General features: G+C 34.8%; 1 protein-coding gene across 1 annotated transcript in view; it reads left to right on the top strand.

The window, feature by feature from the left end:
- Positions 1 to 16,907, top strand: part of Sema3a (semaphorin 3A) — a 502,602-nt gene that overhangs the window by 392,576 nt on the left and 93,119 nt on the right. The window contains exon 8 of the mRNA XM_021162357.2: positions 16,574 to 16,667. Coding sequence (XP_021018016.1) covers positions 16,574 to 16,667 — 94 coding nt within the window. The remainder of the gene's footprint in view (positions 1 to 16,573; positions 16,668 to 16,907) is intronic.

The raw sequence follows: 16,907 nt of genomic DNA, 5'->3' as shown, positions 1-16,907 counted from the left end.
TCTGTCTGAGCTTGCTTTCCTAGGTCTCGTTGTGGCAAAACTATGCAGAGTAAATTGGTCATGTTCTGGAATTTCTCATTCTAGCCAAGATAGGAAATTTCTTTCATTATTATACACCTTGGGAGTTAGCAGACATTCATAGTTGAATAATTATACCATGACAGGCATGTGATATCTGCATAAACTCAAATTAAGCTCCTATTAAAAACGTAATCTGCATGAAGTATGAACACATGTGCTTTCTGTTTTCTTTGGTTTATACCATTAATTTTAATGATGACAAAAAGCAGATGAATTATGGCCCTGAGGTTGTGTGGGGAACCCAGATAAATTCAGATCCCTTAAGTTTGAGAGGGCAAATCCTATTTAATCCAGCTAGAGGGCATGCTGTGTTGTTACTAGGAAAGGGGTGAACAAAGAGATACTACTTTCCTACAAATGTTGAAACAAAGTGACTTCATGTATTTTGAACAAATACAGTAAGATGTTAATTCCTTCTCATTCCTTTTAATGTATACACATGACAATATGAGGATGAATATTAAATACATCATGATGTGTCAGAGGCTAGTCAAATAAAGTTAATTAGGACCCTGCCATCTTCATGAACTCCTAGATTATGTATATATATATATATATATATATATATATATATATATATGTATATATATATATTACACATATATGAGCAATGTATGCATTTGAGTATTTAAGACAAATAAATCTATTAAAAAACATTAGATTTTTGTTTTTCTACTATTGAGTCTACAGCCAATTTATCTGTTTTGCTACAAATGAGAACTATGAAGTAGACAAGTCACTTTTTGCTTGTTTATTTATTTGCAATACATATAGATCTAATGGCAACATATATCTCAATATGGTATAAAAATACAATAAGCACCTTGAAAATGAATGCTAAGAGATCTGATAAGCAGATTGTGGCTATTGTTTTTTTTTTTTAAAGCTATATCCTCACACTATCAGAACAAGACTGCCTATTGATATATTGATTGATTGATTGATTACTTTGAGGCGGACAAGGTAGGCACGCTCCTGCCTCAGTCATTAAGTTTTTAGGGCTCTAAGATTACTGACATGAGCCACCATGCTCAACTAACAATGTATTTATGATAAATAAAACTATGATATCAAAATTTCTGAATGATTTACATATGATACCCATGCCATTATGCCATTATACCTTATGATTCACTTGACATTTGCAAAAAAATATAAAATCTCTCCATTTCATAAATAAGTATCTTGGCATTTTAATTGGAACTTTAAAACTTGTTGTAGAACATATCATTAATAGTATATGCAATTCTAGATAAAAACTATAAATCTCAGAAAGAAGAAACATCGATGTTCTTATTATGTCTACCCTAAGGGTTAAATAATAAGAAAATTCAAAATTACAAGAAGTAACAAAAAAAACCCCACATGATATCTGGAGATTAAATTAAGAAATAAAATTTTTGTTACCTTATGACAATAGTTGCACAGACAGTAGAGATAGACGTGAAAGGAAATATAGCAAGCAACCCTCTTGGGGTCAAAATGTAGGTGAACTCTCCAGGAATGGTATCATTTTTCTAGAAATGTTTATGAAATTATTTGTCCCTGTATTATGGATCCACATAATAATTATCTAGAAACAATTTTTGTATTAAAAATAGAAGACCCGATAGTATAATGAGAATTAGAGATTAACCATTTTAATAAATATTTTATGGTACCATATTTCATTAATGTATTTATTTAATACTTTATTAATATATTTTGTTAATGTAGATAGATGCAATTTGTATAAAAATATGTTATATTTGACACCACGGTTGGCTTTTCTGTGGTAATTTTGATATGAAATATTTTTAAAGTGGATATCATTCCATGGGATGAATTGACTCAAGTATTTCAGCTTCTAAAATTTCTTTTAAGATAACAAATATTTTAGTTATTATATATCTTTCTGAACAACTCAAAAAGGAAGAAGAAATTATTAGTATATATGCACTTGAGAATCCTTACAGGTTCACATTTTCCTTAACTTATTTTTTACCAACTTTCCTTTTTAGCTCTTCACAGTTCTTATTTGCAGGCACTTTACTTGGATTACTGTAGGGATTATAAAATTCTAACGTGACATGAATGTAAATCAGTTAAGTGCAAGGCAATGGTATAATCAGGGGGAACATTATAACTGTGTATTCACATAGTGTTACCTTTTAAAATCTCTCAGCACTGGTGACAGGGACCAAAGTTACAATTCCTTTGTTTCTCTCTGTAATGTATATTGTTAAATAACTATTTCTGACAGAGTAATTTTATGATGCTTATTATAGTGATTGCTCTTATATTTCTTTGAAGAACCAAGGACTCTTAATAGCTCTCAATTTTTAAATAACAGTGCACAATAAAGAGATTTTGAAAGAGGCAGGAAACTAAGTTTGAACAACTTGATTAGAGAGAAATTCAGGGGGCTGAAGTTCAACATCTGAATTTATAAAAAGAAAAATAAAATTAATTAATTAATATCAAGTAACAGAAAATGAGAATGAATAGGAAAAGGCATTTTGTCAGATGTACAGACAACAGAGTACATGAATTCAGAGAACATCTATAGTTACAGGCAGGGGAATATTAAAAAGCATCAAGAGAAGCAATTGTAGAGCTCAGAAAGTCACAACCAAGACTCACACCTTGTGAAAAAGCAGTCTCTTTTCACAGACAATAGCTAGAATGTTCCACAATGACTATGCAAGTTACATGAGCCCTATTATTCGTTATAAAGCATGTCCAGGCTTTACAGCTACATCCTGGAACCTCAATGAGAATTTTGGTGCAATAAAGATTAAAAAGCACAAACTAAGAATAAGCTAAGTGACTTGATCAAGTCACAACATACACACACATCTGCTTTAAGCTGTGCTAACATTTAATGAGATCAGGCTCTTCACTCCCCAGGCTGTGACAGTTATTCTGTACCTGGAGGCAAGTTCCCTTTTTCTCTATGCCATCCACATCACTGTCAGATTCATCCTAAGATCTAGCCACTTTGATGCCATTGTTATCCAACTGCAACTATCACTCACACCTTCGAAAGCCAGAATAAACAGCTTTTGTTGGCACAGAAAACTTTCCAGTTGGGACCCAAATTTATTGTTCTCTTTTATCTCAATATATGTATATATGCTTCCTTGTGCAAACCCAACTTCATTTTATTACTCAAATGTGGATCACATTTATTTACTTTAGGGATTTCCCCCATTCTGTTTCCTTTAGATAGCATAATCTGACTCCCCGTTGTCTTCAGCACTTTCTGTGGACTCCCCAGAAGATTCCAGCCATCACCAGTGTATAAAAACACATACATGCCCACTCATTTATCACATGCCCCAAAACATCTTTCAAGAATTGAGTCAAACGAAGCCATACTTCAGCATGGAGTTTCTACAACAGAAACATTCCTTGAATTCTTGTCACACCAAGTGTTCCTATCTAAGTAGCTTTAATAGTAGTAATTCTCTTATGAATACATATGAAATGCTATATATAAGTGTTGACCACCTAGTGAGCCCTCAGTTTATAGTCAATTTTTGCTAAATGGCCTCCTGACACTTTTAAATTTTAAAATAATGACTTTAATGCATTGCTGTTGTATGTTACTGATGTAATTTCAAACTCTGTCCATTAGACCTCTCATTTTCTTATTTCAGATATCTTACATAATAAAAATTCAATGTGTATTTATTTTATAAACAAATACTTACACTACTACTTTAAGAACATATAGATTAGCAAATTCTTTAAAATAAACACAATGTGAAATTACCTATAAGAAAGCATGCCTTGGCTGAGCATGGTGGCATATGCCTTTAATCTCAGCACCAGAGGCAAGCAGCTTGCTATGGGTTCAAAGTCAGTCTGTTCTACATAGAAAGAATTGGATTTGACAGGTCAACATAGTGAGAGCTTATCTCAAAAAGTAAAAAAGTAAAAATATGATGTACTACTATTTAAAAAATCATGTATATAAAATCCAAATAGTTTCTTCAGTTTCTTGTAGCACATGTTTACACCCCAGACATTCCTTTAATAAATCCAAATGAGTAAATTATGTAGAAAAGCTTTACTAAGATGGTAGGACATACATGAGAAACGTGGCATGAAATAGGAAGACATACATTCTACCATCTAATGAGTTGAGTCTTTCCTGAAGGGGGCTACTTTGATGAGAGGCACTGTATTTACTGGCAAACAGGATGTAAAGAAGTGATAAACCTCCAGCTCCAAATAAAAAAACAAAGATACCAACGTGGCAGTGTGTAGGGGTTAGCTCATAGCTCTTACTTTTTACCTTTTAGAACAAGAATGTGGTCATATTTGAACTATATAAATACCAATAATATACTTACATTAGAGGATGGCACCTTTAGAAATTACACACATTTCCCAAATTCACATTATTGTCTGGTTGTTATTTGAGTTATAGCTAGTGTCTTTTATACAACTATGTTCTCACCATGTCATTTTCTTACATATGTATTAAGATAGAATTATAGAATTTTTATTTTTCTATAGTCACTACTACTTAATAGCTGTCGTCATTCATTCATTCATTAATTCATGGGGCTTCAATACAATGCAGTGTTCACTGTTTTAATGCAAAAGTAATATAACAAGATATGTATTTCATCTAAAAGAATTTAATATGAAAAAATGAGTTATCATTGAGACAAAGGAAGTTATGAATAGATTGTTAGGTAACTTCCAGAGAGAATCTGTTTCCCACTCTGCAAAGATCAGTAAAATGTATCATGAACTATGTATCATGGTCTGAGCATTAAATTATAAGTTCATTGCTTGATTTTTAGCAATACATGAACACAAATTTCACTGCATGGACTCTAGTTGTTTTAGCAGACAGCACACACACACACACAATCATGGAAGTTATTGTGCCATATTTTATTACATGGTTGCATCAATTTTCAACTAGTTTTAGGTTCTGAAGTTGTTTCTAACTATGTTGAAGTTGCAACACTGAGAATCTAAGTAAACAAACAAATCTGAAAGCAACTAGTTTATCTGTTAGCACTGACTTCGGGGTTATGCATTATAATGGATATAAGTTTATCTGTTAGCACTGACTTCAGGGTTATGTATTATAACAGATATAAGTTTATCTGTTAGCACTGACTTCAGGACTATGTATTATAACGGATATAAGTTTATTTGTTAGCACTGACTTCAGGGTTATGTATTATAAGGGATATAAGTTTATCTGTTAGCACTGACTTCAGGGTTATGTATTATAACAGGTATAAGTTTATCTGTTAGCATTGACTTCAGGGTTATGTATTATAACAGATATAAGTTTATCTGTTAGCATTGACTTCAGGGTTATGTATTATAACGGATATAAGTTTATCTGTTAGCACCGACTTCAGGGTTATGTATTATAACAGATATAAGTTTATCTGTTAGCACCGACTTCAGGGTTATGTATTATAACGGATATAAGTTTATCTGTTAGCATTGACTTCAGGGTTATGTATTATAACGGATATAAGTTTGTCTGTTAGCACTGACTTCAGGGTTATGTATTATAACAGATATAAGTTTATCTGTTAGCACCGACTTCAGGGTTATGTATTATAACAGATATAAGTTTATCTGTTAGCATTGACTTCAGGGTTATGTATTATAACGGATATAAGTTTATCTGTTAGCATTGACTTCAGTGTTATGTATTATAACGGATATAAGTTTGTCTGTTAGCACTGACTTCAGGGCTATGTATTATAACGGATATAAGTTTATCTGTTAGCACTGACTTCAGGGTTATGTATTATAATGGATATAAGTTTATCTGTTAGCACCGACTTCAGGGCTATGTATTATAACGGATATAATTTATCTGTTAGCACTGACTTAAGGGTTATGTATTATAATGGATATAAGTTTATCTGTTAGCACTGACTTAAGGACTATGTATTATAGCGGATATAAGTTTATCTGTTAGCACTGACTTCAGGGTTATGTATTATAATGGATATAAGTTTATCTGTTAGCACTGACTTCAGGGCTATGTATTATAATGCTTTCCTGTAACAAAATAAAACTTACTTAACTAATTTTTTTCAGTAGGATCTTTCCTTGCACATGTTGTGATTTGCGGCTGATGTCAACTTTTCTGTTCATGAAAAATCTATGAATGGAACTCTCTACTCTGCTGTTACAGAGAGCTTTGGCAGTGCTCTAACCATAAGCCATGTGTGACTGTGGCCCATTTGAAATGCGACTAATGCCAGTGAGCAATGGAAGTTTTCCTGTTTTAAATTAATATAAATTAAAGTAAGAGACATGAGTCAGGGCTGTACACAGTTGCACAGTGTTAGTCTGGAGTCACCCTGTTAGGGAAACTAAGTTCCGGATGAATCTGATCCCCAAAGGAACTTCTTTGTCAAAGCGCAGTATACCACAATATTTCCTGTGATATCTTATTGCATTCTTAATGAACTGAAGTCCACAGATTTTCCCCGTCTAATCATTGCCTGTTTGCACTTGTTAATTAAGGAATGCACAAAGAAAACTAATAAAACATGTTTGCAAAAACCAATAAAGAATTCTCTTAGGAAGTGACTTCTAAAATTAATCTTTAAGGAAAGGTCATGATGGGGTTGGAAACAGTTGTAAGAGAGGAAGGAGAGATTTTCAGACAGCACAGAATCATGGCAGAGTAAGGGAAGACTGAACTCAAATTATCTTTGAAGTATGGTATATTCTTTGAGAAATTGGAAGAGGAGAAAAGGAAACTCGAGAAGCTCAAAAAATACGTTCTTTAAAAATGTTATGAAGTACTACTTTTTCACAAAATATTTTATAATTTCCCAAAACAATGTGTATTCTTCCACATATAAGCAGGTTTTTATTTGCTTTGCATCTTTTACACATCATTCATGCTTTATTCATTAAATAAAATAACTTAAATTGCAACATTATTGCCAACATTTATTACTTGGACAAGATTGAGATTTAAGAAATTTATTGCCATGATGTCACCAATGCTTTCTAATTTATAAGACTTTGGAGCAGACATTAGCATGGTTATTATTTCTTCTAATGCCTTACCTCACCAGTCCAGTAACATTCAGGAAATCCAAAAGACAAAGGGGAAAGAGTAGTCTTGAAAGCTAAAAATAGTCGTTGAAAACTGATGCAATTGTGTAATAAAATATGGCACAATAACTTACAAGATGTCTGTATAGTGCCTGCTAAAGCCATTAGAGTCTATGCAGTGGGTTCACGTGTTGCTAAAAATGAATAACGGTTTCGGCGTAAGTAAACTGAAGAAGCTATGTACTTTAATTATGCTCATAGGCTTTGGGATCTTTGGTCAATATTTGCATATGCGATATATTTAATATCTTATAAAGAAGAAAATCAATGAATATCAACCAGATTTCTAAAGGACTTTTGAATTAAGCCCAACCATTAGCTATGTAATATATTGCATTCACATAGGAAATTAGCACACAATTATAACAATTATATTGTGTCAGAGTTTGACACAGTGATCAAATATCATGTGTTTTATAGTCCTTTTCATCAGGAAATGGAAACAACAATATTAAAGATATCCCACATGATAGATGGGGTACTTACATATTTGAAGAATCACTTTATTTTTAAATTAATTGTGTGTACGTGTCAGCTTGTGAAAAAGTGCATAAATGTAAGTGTGTGTTGATGCCCAGAGAAATCAGATCATCTGGACCTGGAGGTGTAAGTGGGCTACTTGATATGGGTACTGCAAACTAAAGTTGAGTTCTTACGAGAGCAATATGTATTCCTAACCATTCAGCTATCTCTGCAGCTCAAGAAGATTGAATTTAAACGAGCATTTTTAAAAAAATTAAAATACATTGGTATTTTGAATATAGTCTTTCACTCTTTCAACTCTTGAAATCTTTCCACTACTCCCAACCCACTAATCTTTATGTTTTGTTCCTCCTTTAAAAAACAAAACAGAAAAAGCATGTGCCTACACGTGCACATGTGCACACATACACACACACAAATACACATACACATTAAAACCCAACATAGAATCTATTTGTGCTGCCATCTACTCTTATACATGAACAATGCCCTGAGTATCTTTGATATATCCAATGTTGCTCAGTTGAAGAATACTGATTCTCCCTCTCCCAGAAGCTATCACTTGCAAATAGTTTCTTGGATAGGGATGAATTTTGTGTCCCTTTCTGCTTCTCTGTGCTGTAATTTTGTATGGCTTGAAATTGTGCAGGTCGTACAGCTTTAGGTCAGGCATGGTGATTCCACCAGAGGTTCTTTTATCCTTGAGAAGAGTTTTTGCTATCCTAGGTTTTTTGTTGTTCCAGATGAATTTGCAGATTGCCCTTTCCAATTCCTTGAAGAATTGAGTTGGAATTTTGATGGGGATTGCATTGAATCTGTAGATTGCTTTTGGCAAGATAGCCATTTTTACAATGTTGATCCTGCCAATCCATGAGCATGGGAGGTTTTTCCATCTTCTGAGGTCTTCTTTAATTTCTTTCTTCAGGGACTTGAAGTTCTTGTCATACAGATCTTTCACTTCCTTAGTTAGAGTCACACCAAGGTATTTTATATTGTTTGTGACTATTGAGAAGGGTGTTGTTTCCCTAATTTCCTTCTCTGCTTGTTTATCCTTTGTGTACAGAAAGTCCATTGACTTGCTTGAGTTAATTTTATATCCAGCTACTTCACCGAAGCTATTTATCAGGCTTAGGAGTTCTCTGATGGAATTTTTAGGGTCACTTATGTATACTATCATATCATCTGCAAAAAGCGATATTTTGACTTCTTCTTTTCCGATTTGTATCCCCTTGATCTCCTTTTGTTGTCTAATTGCTCTGGCTAGGACTTCAAGTACATTGTTGAATAGGTAGGGAGAGAGTGGGCAGCCTTGTCTAGTCCCTGATTTTAGTGGGATTGCTTCCAGCTTCTCACCATTTACTTTGATGTTGGCTACTGGTTTGCTGTATATTGCTTTTATCATGGTTAGGTATGGGCCTTGAATTCCTGATCTTTCCAAGACTTTTATCATGAATGGGTGTTGGATTTTGTCAAATGCTTTTTCAGCATCTAACGAGATGATCATGTGGTTTTTGTCTTTGAGTTTGTTTATATAATGGATTACATTGATGGATTTTCGTATATTGAACCATCCTTGCATCCCTGGAATGAATCCTACTTGGTCAGGATGGATGATTGTTTTGATGTGTTCTTGGATTCGGTTAGCAAGAATTTTATTGAGTATTTTTGCATCAATATTCATAAGGGATATTGGTCTGAAGTTTTCTATCTTTGTTGGGTCTTTTTGTGGTTTAGGTATCAGAGTAATTGTGGCTTCATAGAATGAGTTGGGTAGAGTACCTTCTGATTGTATTTTGTGGAATAGTTTGTGAAGAACTGGGATTAGTTCTTCTTTGAAGGTTTGATAGAACTCTGCACTAAACCCATCTGGTCCTGGGCTTTTCTTGGTTGGGAGACTATTAATGACTGCTTCTATTTCTTTAGGGGATATGGGACTGTTTAGATCATTAACCTGATCTTGATTTAACTTTGGTACCTGGTATCTGTCTAGAAACTTGTCCATTTCATCCAGGTTCTCCAGTTTTGTCGCGTATAGCTTTTTGTAGAATGATCTGATGGTGTTTTGGATTTCTTCAGGGTCTGTTGTTATGTCTCCCTTTTCATTTCTGATTTTGTTAATTAGAGTACTTTCCCTATGCCCTCTGGTGAGTCTGGCTAAGGGTTTATCTATCTTGTTGATTTTCTCAAAGAACCAGCTCCTCGATTGGTTGATTCTTTGAATTGTTCTTCTTGTTGCCACTTGGTTGATTTCACCCCTGAGTTTGATTATTTCTTGCCGTCTACTCCTCTTGGGTGAATTTGCTTCCTTTCGTTCTAGAGCTTTTAGGTGTGTTGTCAAGCTGCTAATGTGTGCTCTCTCTAGTTTCTTTTTGGAGGCACTCAGAGCTATGAGTTTTCCTCTTAGAAATGCTTTCAATGTGTCCCATAAGTTTGGGTATGTTGTGGCTTCATTTTCAATAAACTCCAGAAAGTCCTTAATTTCTTTCTTTATTCCTTCCTTGACCAAGGTATCATTGAGAAGAGTGTTGTTTAGTTTCCACGTGTGTGTTGGCTTTCTATTATTTATTTTGTTATTGAAGATCAGTCTTAGTCCATGGTGATCTGATAGGGTGCATGGGACAATTTCAATATTTTTGTATATTTTGAGGCTTGTTTTGTGACCAAGTATGTGGTCAATTTTGGAGAAGGTACCGTGAGGTGCTGAGAAGAAGGTATATCCTTTCGTTTTAGGATAAAATGTTCTGTAGATATCTGTCAGATCCATTTGTTTCATAACCTCTGTTAGTTTCACTGTGTCCCTGTTTAGTTTCTATTTCCATGATCTGTCCATTGGTGAAAGTGGTGTGTTGAAGTCTCCTACTATTATTGTGTGAGGTGCAATGTGTGCTTTGAGCTTTACTAAAGTATCTTTAATGAATGTGGCTGCCCTTGTATTTGGAACATAGATATTCAGAATTATGAACTAACCAGTACCCCAGAGCTTTTGTCTCTAGCTGCATTTGTATCAAAAGATGGCCTAGTAGGCCATCACTGGAAAGAGTGGCCCATTGGACTTGCCAACTTTATATGCCCCAGTACAGGGGAATGCCAGGGCCAAGGGGTGGGGGTGGGTGGGTGGGGGACTGGGGGGGAGTGTATTGGGGTCTTTTTGGATAGCATTGGAAATGTAATTGAGGAAATTACCTAATTTAAAAAAAAATCGAAAAAAAAAAAAAGAAATTGTGCAGGTCTTGAGCATGCTGTCACAGTCTCTTTGAGTTCTTAAATGTAACTGCCCTGTCGTATCTGGAAAACAGTCTTTCCAACATCATCTACCACCTTTAGCTCATGCAATCTCTGCCTTTTCTTCAGCATAGATCTCTGAACCTTGAGGAAAAGACTATGGTAAACACAACTCATTTAGGTGCAGAAGGTTACAAAGGTCCTCGCTGACTTTGAATTTTCCAGTTATGATCTTTTTGTTAGGTACAATCTATTGCAAATGAAGCTTCTCTGGTGAAGGGTTACCTCTGTACTGATCTAAGGTATGGTGATATGTCATTAGGAGTCATTACTATGGTTGGTTAACAGAATAATATAGCAGGTTTGCTCTGGGATCCACGACATATCTAGTCTCAGGTTCATAGTCTCATTAGGAGTATTAGTGTGGTTTCCATATCATGAAACAGGCCTTAAATCCAATGGAAAAGTAGCTTGTGCATTACATAACACTTGTGCTATCATGGTAACAGAAGGCTTGTCTTGTAAATGCTCATTATTATAGATAGCTTGCAGAACTCCTAATTGAGTGAAATTAATGATTTTTCCCCATCTGGTAATATTCATAGTGCCTTATAGCACAATGAATCTATTCAAAAGGATCAAAGCTTCTCTTTGAGCACTGGCTAGATCTCTTCAAGTTTGATGTCATAAGTAAGTGGTTTCTTTAGCAATAGGGTCATACTGTCAGGTTGCAGAGTGAACTGATAGCACTGGCAGGAATATATGAGATTTGGAAGAATGTCTAAGAGAGCTCTTTATCCAATGACTTAAGTTATAACTCACTCGTAATACTGGGGAGTTCTATTTAATAGCATATGATGACTAGTTGGGGCATTGTCTCCCCCATTATAGAGTAACTAAACTAAATTCTCTCTCTCTCTCTCTCTCTCTCTCTCTCTCTCTCTCTCTCTCTCTCTCTCTCTCTCTGTGTGTGTGTGTGTGTGTGTGTGTGTGTGAGAGAGAGAGAGAGAGAGAGAGAGAGAGAGAGAGAGAGAGTATGTGTGCATATTTTTATATGCTTTGATAGCAGTAGGTTTTCATATTGCTTTACAAAATGTCTTTATTATTAGCTATCCCTTCCTGTATTCTCTCTTTTGTCCTGACCTTCCACCTTCCATTCCCATGTAATCCTCCTATCCTAATCCCCCCTTTATCCTGTCATAATACTGCATTCTATTCCCTAGAAGAACCCCCTTTGACTACGAAAACCTTGTGGGTATGGCAGTTTTGCATTCTGTTTCTGATTTATTCTGTTTATTCATGATTGTTGTTTCTAGCTCCATCAAGTTTCATGAAATTTTCATAATTTCCTTTCTCTTAACAGCTGAAAAATATTCCATTATGTAAGTGTGCCACATTTTCATTATCTATCCATCAATTGATGGGCACCTAAGATGTTTTCAATTTCTTTCTATTATTAGTAGAATAGCAATGAATATGGTCTACAGTAAGATCTAGTGTCCTTTGGGGATATTCCCAGAACCTTGTATAATAGCTTTTTGAGGAACCTCCACATGATTTCTATAGTGGCTTTAGGAGTTTGCACTTCCACCAGCATTACATGAATGTCTCCTTTCCCCACATAATCTCTAGCATCTGCTATCATTTGTTTTATTAATCTTGGCATTTATTACTGGGGGAAGATAAAAATCTCATAGTGGTTTTAATTTGCATTTACCAGAAAGCAAAAGATTAAATATTACTTCTCATTCATTTATATTTCAGCTTACTTTACTGATTTACAATCCAGCTGTCGCCCCTCCTCCCACTTCCCCTTCCCACGGCTCCTCATCCCATTCTTGCTCCCCTCTGTATCCAAGAGGATGCTCCCCCACCACTAAGCCACTCCTCTCTGGGGCCTCAAATCTCTGGAGGATTAGGAGCATTTTTTTTCTTACTAAAGCAGACCAATCAGTCCTCTGCTATCAATGTGTCAGAGGCCTTGGAACAGCCCAGGTATGCATCCTGTTTAGTGACTCCCAGGGGTCCATCTTAGTTGAAATTGCTGGTCTTCCTAAGGGGTCGCCCTCCTCTTCAGCTTCTTCCATTCTTCCCCTAATTCAACCATAGGGATCCCCAACTTCAGTCTAATGGTTGGATGTAGGTATCTGCCTGTGTCTGTCTCAGTCAGCTGCTGGTTGTGTCTCTCAGAGGACAGCCATGTCTGTAAGTACCTCATTGCATCAGTAACAGTGTCAGGACTTGGTGTTTCCCCAGGAGGTGGGTCGCCAGTTGGGCCCCCATCACTTGATTGTCTTTCCCTCAGTCTTTTATCCAGTTTTGTCTCTTCAGTTTTTTTTTAGACAGGAACACTACTGGAAGTGGGCTAACCCTGTTCATTTTTATACCCCATTTTTTACATCGGGTTATTTGCTTTCTTTGAGGTCAGTGTATTTGTTTGGGTGATATAGGTGCTAACTCTCTGTCAAGTGTATAATTGTAAAGATTAATTGGTAAAGAAATAGTGAATGTTGTAGAAATGAGTTTTTTGTAGGTATCTTATTTAATAATATTATGATTTCTATAAATTATCAACTTTTTTCCTTTCCTTGTTGTTTTGAAACCCAATCTCAGGTAGCTCAGGCTAGACTCAAACTTATCAAGTAGCCAGGGATAACTTTGGACCTCTAATCTTCCTACCTCCACCTTCCAACTCTTAGGATGATGGGCGTATCACTATCAGTAAGATGCTTTAACAAATCGCCCTCTACCTTCATTTGAGGAAAAGGAAAAACACACATATACAAAAATAATAAACATTTTTACAGTTTGCAGATTGTTACGCTGTTTGTTTTGTTTTACAGTAAAGTCTTTCAAGTATACTTTATCCAACAAGAAGGAAGAACAATTTTAGTGTTCTATGAGAGAACAAATATTTATAAAAACCCATACTGTTTTACTTGTGGGCATATAAGAACTTTTGCCCTGTGACATGAGAAATTTTCATAAGCATGAGACACAATGGTTTTACTATAGTAAAACATCTATTTTAGGGACGATTCTAATATTTTACATAGTTTCACAACACATTTTTACATAAAAGTGAGGTTTTTCTTATTCCGTTGTGATGAGGAATCATAGTTTTAGAAGGGTTTAGGGTCTTGCCTGAAGTCCAAAGGTAGCAAAAGTCAGAGCCAGGAATAACAGCCATTTTGTCCAATTTCAGCATCTTTGGACCCATTTCCACATGTAATGGGTATGGGCTTTATACTACAAGTGTGTGTATGCAAGTAACTTTATATACCGTTGTCTACAGAATATAGATATATATTCCATGACCACATCTCACTGGACTGGAAAGAAAACTGCATGTGTTTGCAGTACTATAGAATCCTATAGGAACAGAGAACATTTAATAGAAGACGTTCAGAAATCTAAATAGCAGTTATAGTTAAAGGAAAGGTATTTCATCATCAGTAGGAGTGGGTAACTTAATATTTATATGTGAAGTTAATGAAAAAGAAAGCAATTTCTGAGCATATTATCAGTTACCATGACCAAGGATCATGTTTTTTTTCTTTTAAACTATGACTGACAGGCTGAACCTCTGGTCCTTTGGAGCCTAATCTTTTACTTTGTAAATTAAATACTACATGACATTGGAAGTTCAGCTCATCTAAGTTGGCATTGTTTAATTAACTTAGACATAGGATCTGAGATATTATGTCTTTCATACTTTTAAAAAATAGCTTCTTTATGTCAGAGGGTATCGTAAAAGGTCTATGAGTAAAAGAAACAATAGCATTTGTACTATTCTTTCCATGACATCTTTCAGTGTTTCTTCCAACTTTCAATAAATATTCATACTTAGTGATGACAATAGCATTTTATTTGATTTGCACAATATAGTCTCAGGCATAGATATACCATCCCAAATATATATTTTTGTAGGTATAATTTTAATAAAATACATGAGATCAATCTATTACTTATACATTTTTCTGTATCTTCATTAGTGTAAGTTAATAATTTTCATATTATATTTTTGTTACCGAAGTATCTAAACTAAGGTTAGATCCCTGGTGATTTATTCAATCATAATTAAGTACTAATATATTATTTCATTACATTAAAAAGTTTACAATATGAGTAGCAACTTATTTTAAATATGCATATTCTTTGAGTGATCATGTAAACAACATTAAAAGCAAAATAACCTGCTATTTATTTTTCTGCATTAAGATACCTTACATAAATTTTATAGTAACTTTCCAGATAATACTGTAAGGTTAAACATTTACATTAAAATTGAGATTTTTAGACAAGAAGCTCAGAGTTACGTTATGGCCACATGAAATCTGAATCTGATTTTTTTGCCAAGCTGGGCTTGGTGCCTATATCACTAACATTCCCGCTTTAACTGCAAGATTCTTAGAAGCCCCATAAATTATTACGCAGTATGAATTTCAGAACAAAGCTAAAGCACCATCATTGCTAGCAGACAGCTGATTCAAAATACTGATTTAATGAAAATAAAGATGAAGACAGGTAATTCACGGTCACTCTAACAGAGCTGCAAAGTGGTTCAGTTTCCTTCCTTTTGCACTTTTCTCTGCATTTCAAAATGGTTTCTAAGAGTTCTAACTTGAAACTGTGCCATTAGTTCCATCAGAAATAGTAAGTGTTAAAGTGATCCTTACTGACCATAAAATGAATCGTTTGCCATTGTAAGTTAGAAAATACTTTTATGTGATTAGTAGAAAAACTGCCAAGACCACTATTTTATTTTAGTCTATGGACATGTTAATGCACTACTGGAAAAAACATACATATTCTGACCTAATTCATACCCAGGTCACCCGTGTATGCCAGAAGTGTTCCTGAGTTTACTCCATTGTCAGTTATACCTAGCAATATACATTCAGACAGAGGGCTCTTAGCCATGAGTCTAAGGTCTACTTATTCAGCTTTTGTTGCCATGCCTGCCTGTTATACATATATTACCCTGTGCCATGGGCATACTTCTGTATGCAGCTATAAGTTTATTCCTGCATCCTGGTACTGCATCCTCCAAAAGAGATGACCTACCTGTTCAATGTGTTCAGTGTTCGCTTGATGCCACCCCAGAGGCAAACTCTGCCAAAAGTACAGTGGCTTCCTTGAAAGAGACAAGGATAGTTTCATGTTCCTTGCTTGATTGACTGCTCTGGATTGTGTATACTGAAAATCAGATAGAAATTGTTTAGAAGTGTAATCTGTTATTTTCTTCTACATAATAAAGAAAATGAGTTGCTGCATAACACCTAAACTTTATTTCCCCAAGAGCCCTTTGTATATGGCATAGATGTGCTTAGCTCTTTGTATATAACATATATATACTTGGCACACATGAAATATTAAAAGAGCAACCTAATCCTACAATAACATATCCTGCTCTTTGACCTTGATTTGTATCTTTTTAGCTGCAGCATGCTCATAGATTTAAAAAAAAAATCATCAAAAAAAAAAAAGTAGCTATTTGGCTAGTATGCTAGTATGAGCTCTTTCAATCCATTTAATTTATTTTGTCATCACTCAAGTTTTCAAAATTAAGGTACTCCATACTGGATGTGAATAACCAACTTCTCTTTGATTTACCGACATGTTGAACAAATGCTTCTTTTATAAATAAATCAAATATTTCTCTTGTTTTACTCTTCAGGACAACATTTTTAAGCTGCAGGACTCCCATTTTGAAAACGGTCGTGGGAAGAGTCCTTATGATCCCAAACTACTGACTGCCTCTCTTCTAATAGGTATGTAGCCATAAATTGATTAAACGGTGAATCTGTTATAGCTAATATCACGGGGCTCTATTCTTTTAACCTGCCAAGATTTTCAATTCTTATTTGTTAATAATGTCAGGAGGAGAAAATGTTCATGAACACATTTTATAAACTGGAGAAATAAATCAATAATTGTTGACTGTTGTTTGGCCTACTCAACCTAAATCGTGTTCAAGGAAACAGTCACACCTGTGCCTTTTTATTTATTTT

The sequence above is a fragment of the Mus caroli genome, unplaced genomic scaffold (genome assembly GCF_978045245.1).
Source record: "Mus caroli unplaced genomic scaffold, Mus_caroli_1 scaffold_4, whole genome shotgun sequence".
Lineage (NCBI taxonomy): Eukaryota > Metazoa > Chordata > Mammalia > Rodentia > Muridae > Mus > Mus caroli.
The sequence above is the reverse complement of the archived record's forward strand: the minus strand, read 5'-3'. Positions and strand labels throughout refer to the sequence as shown.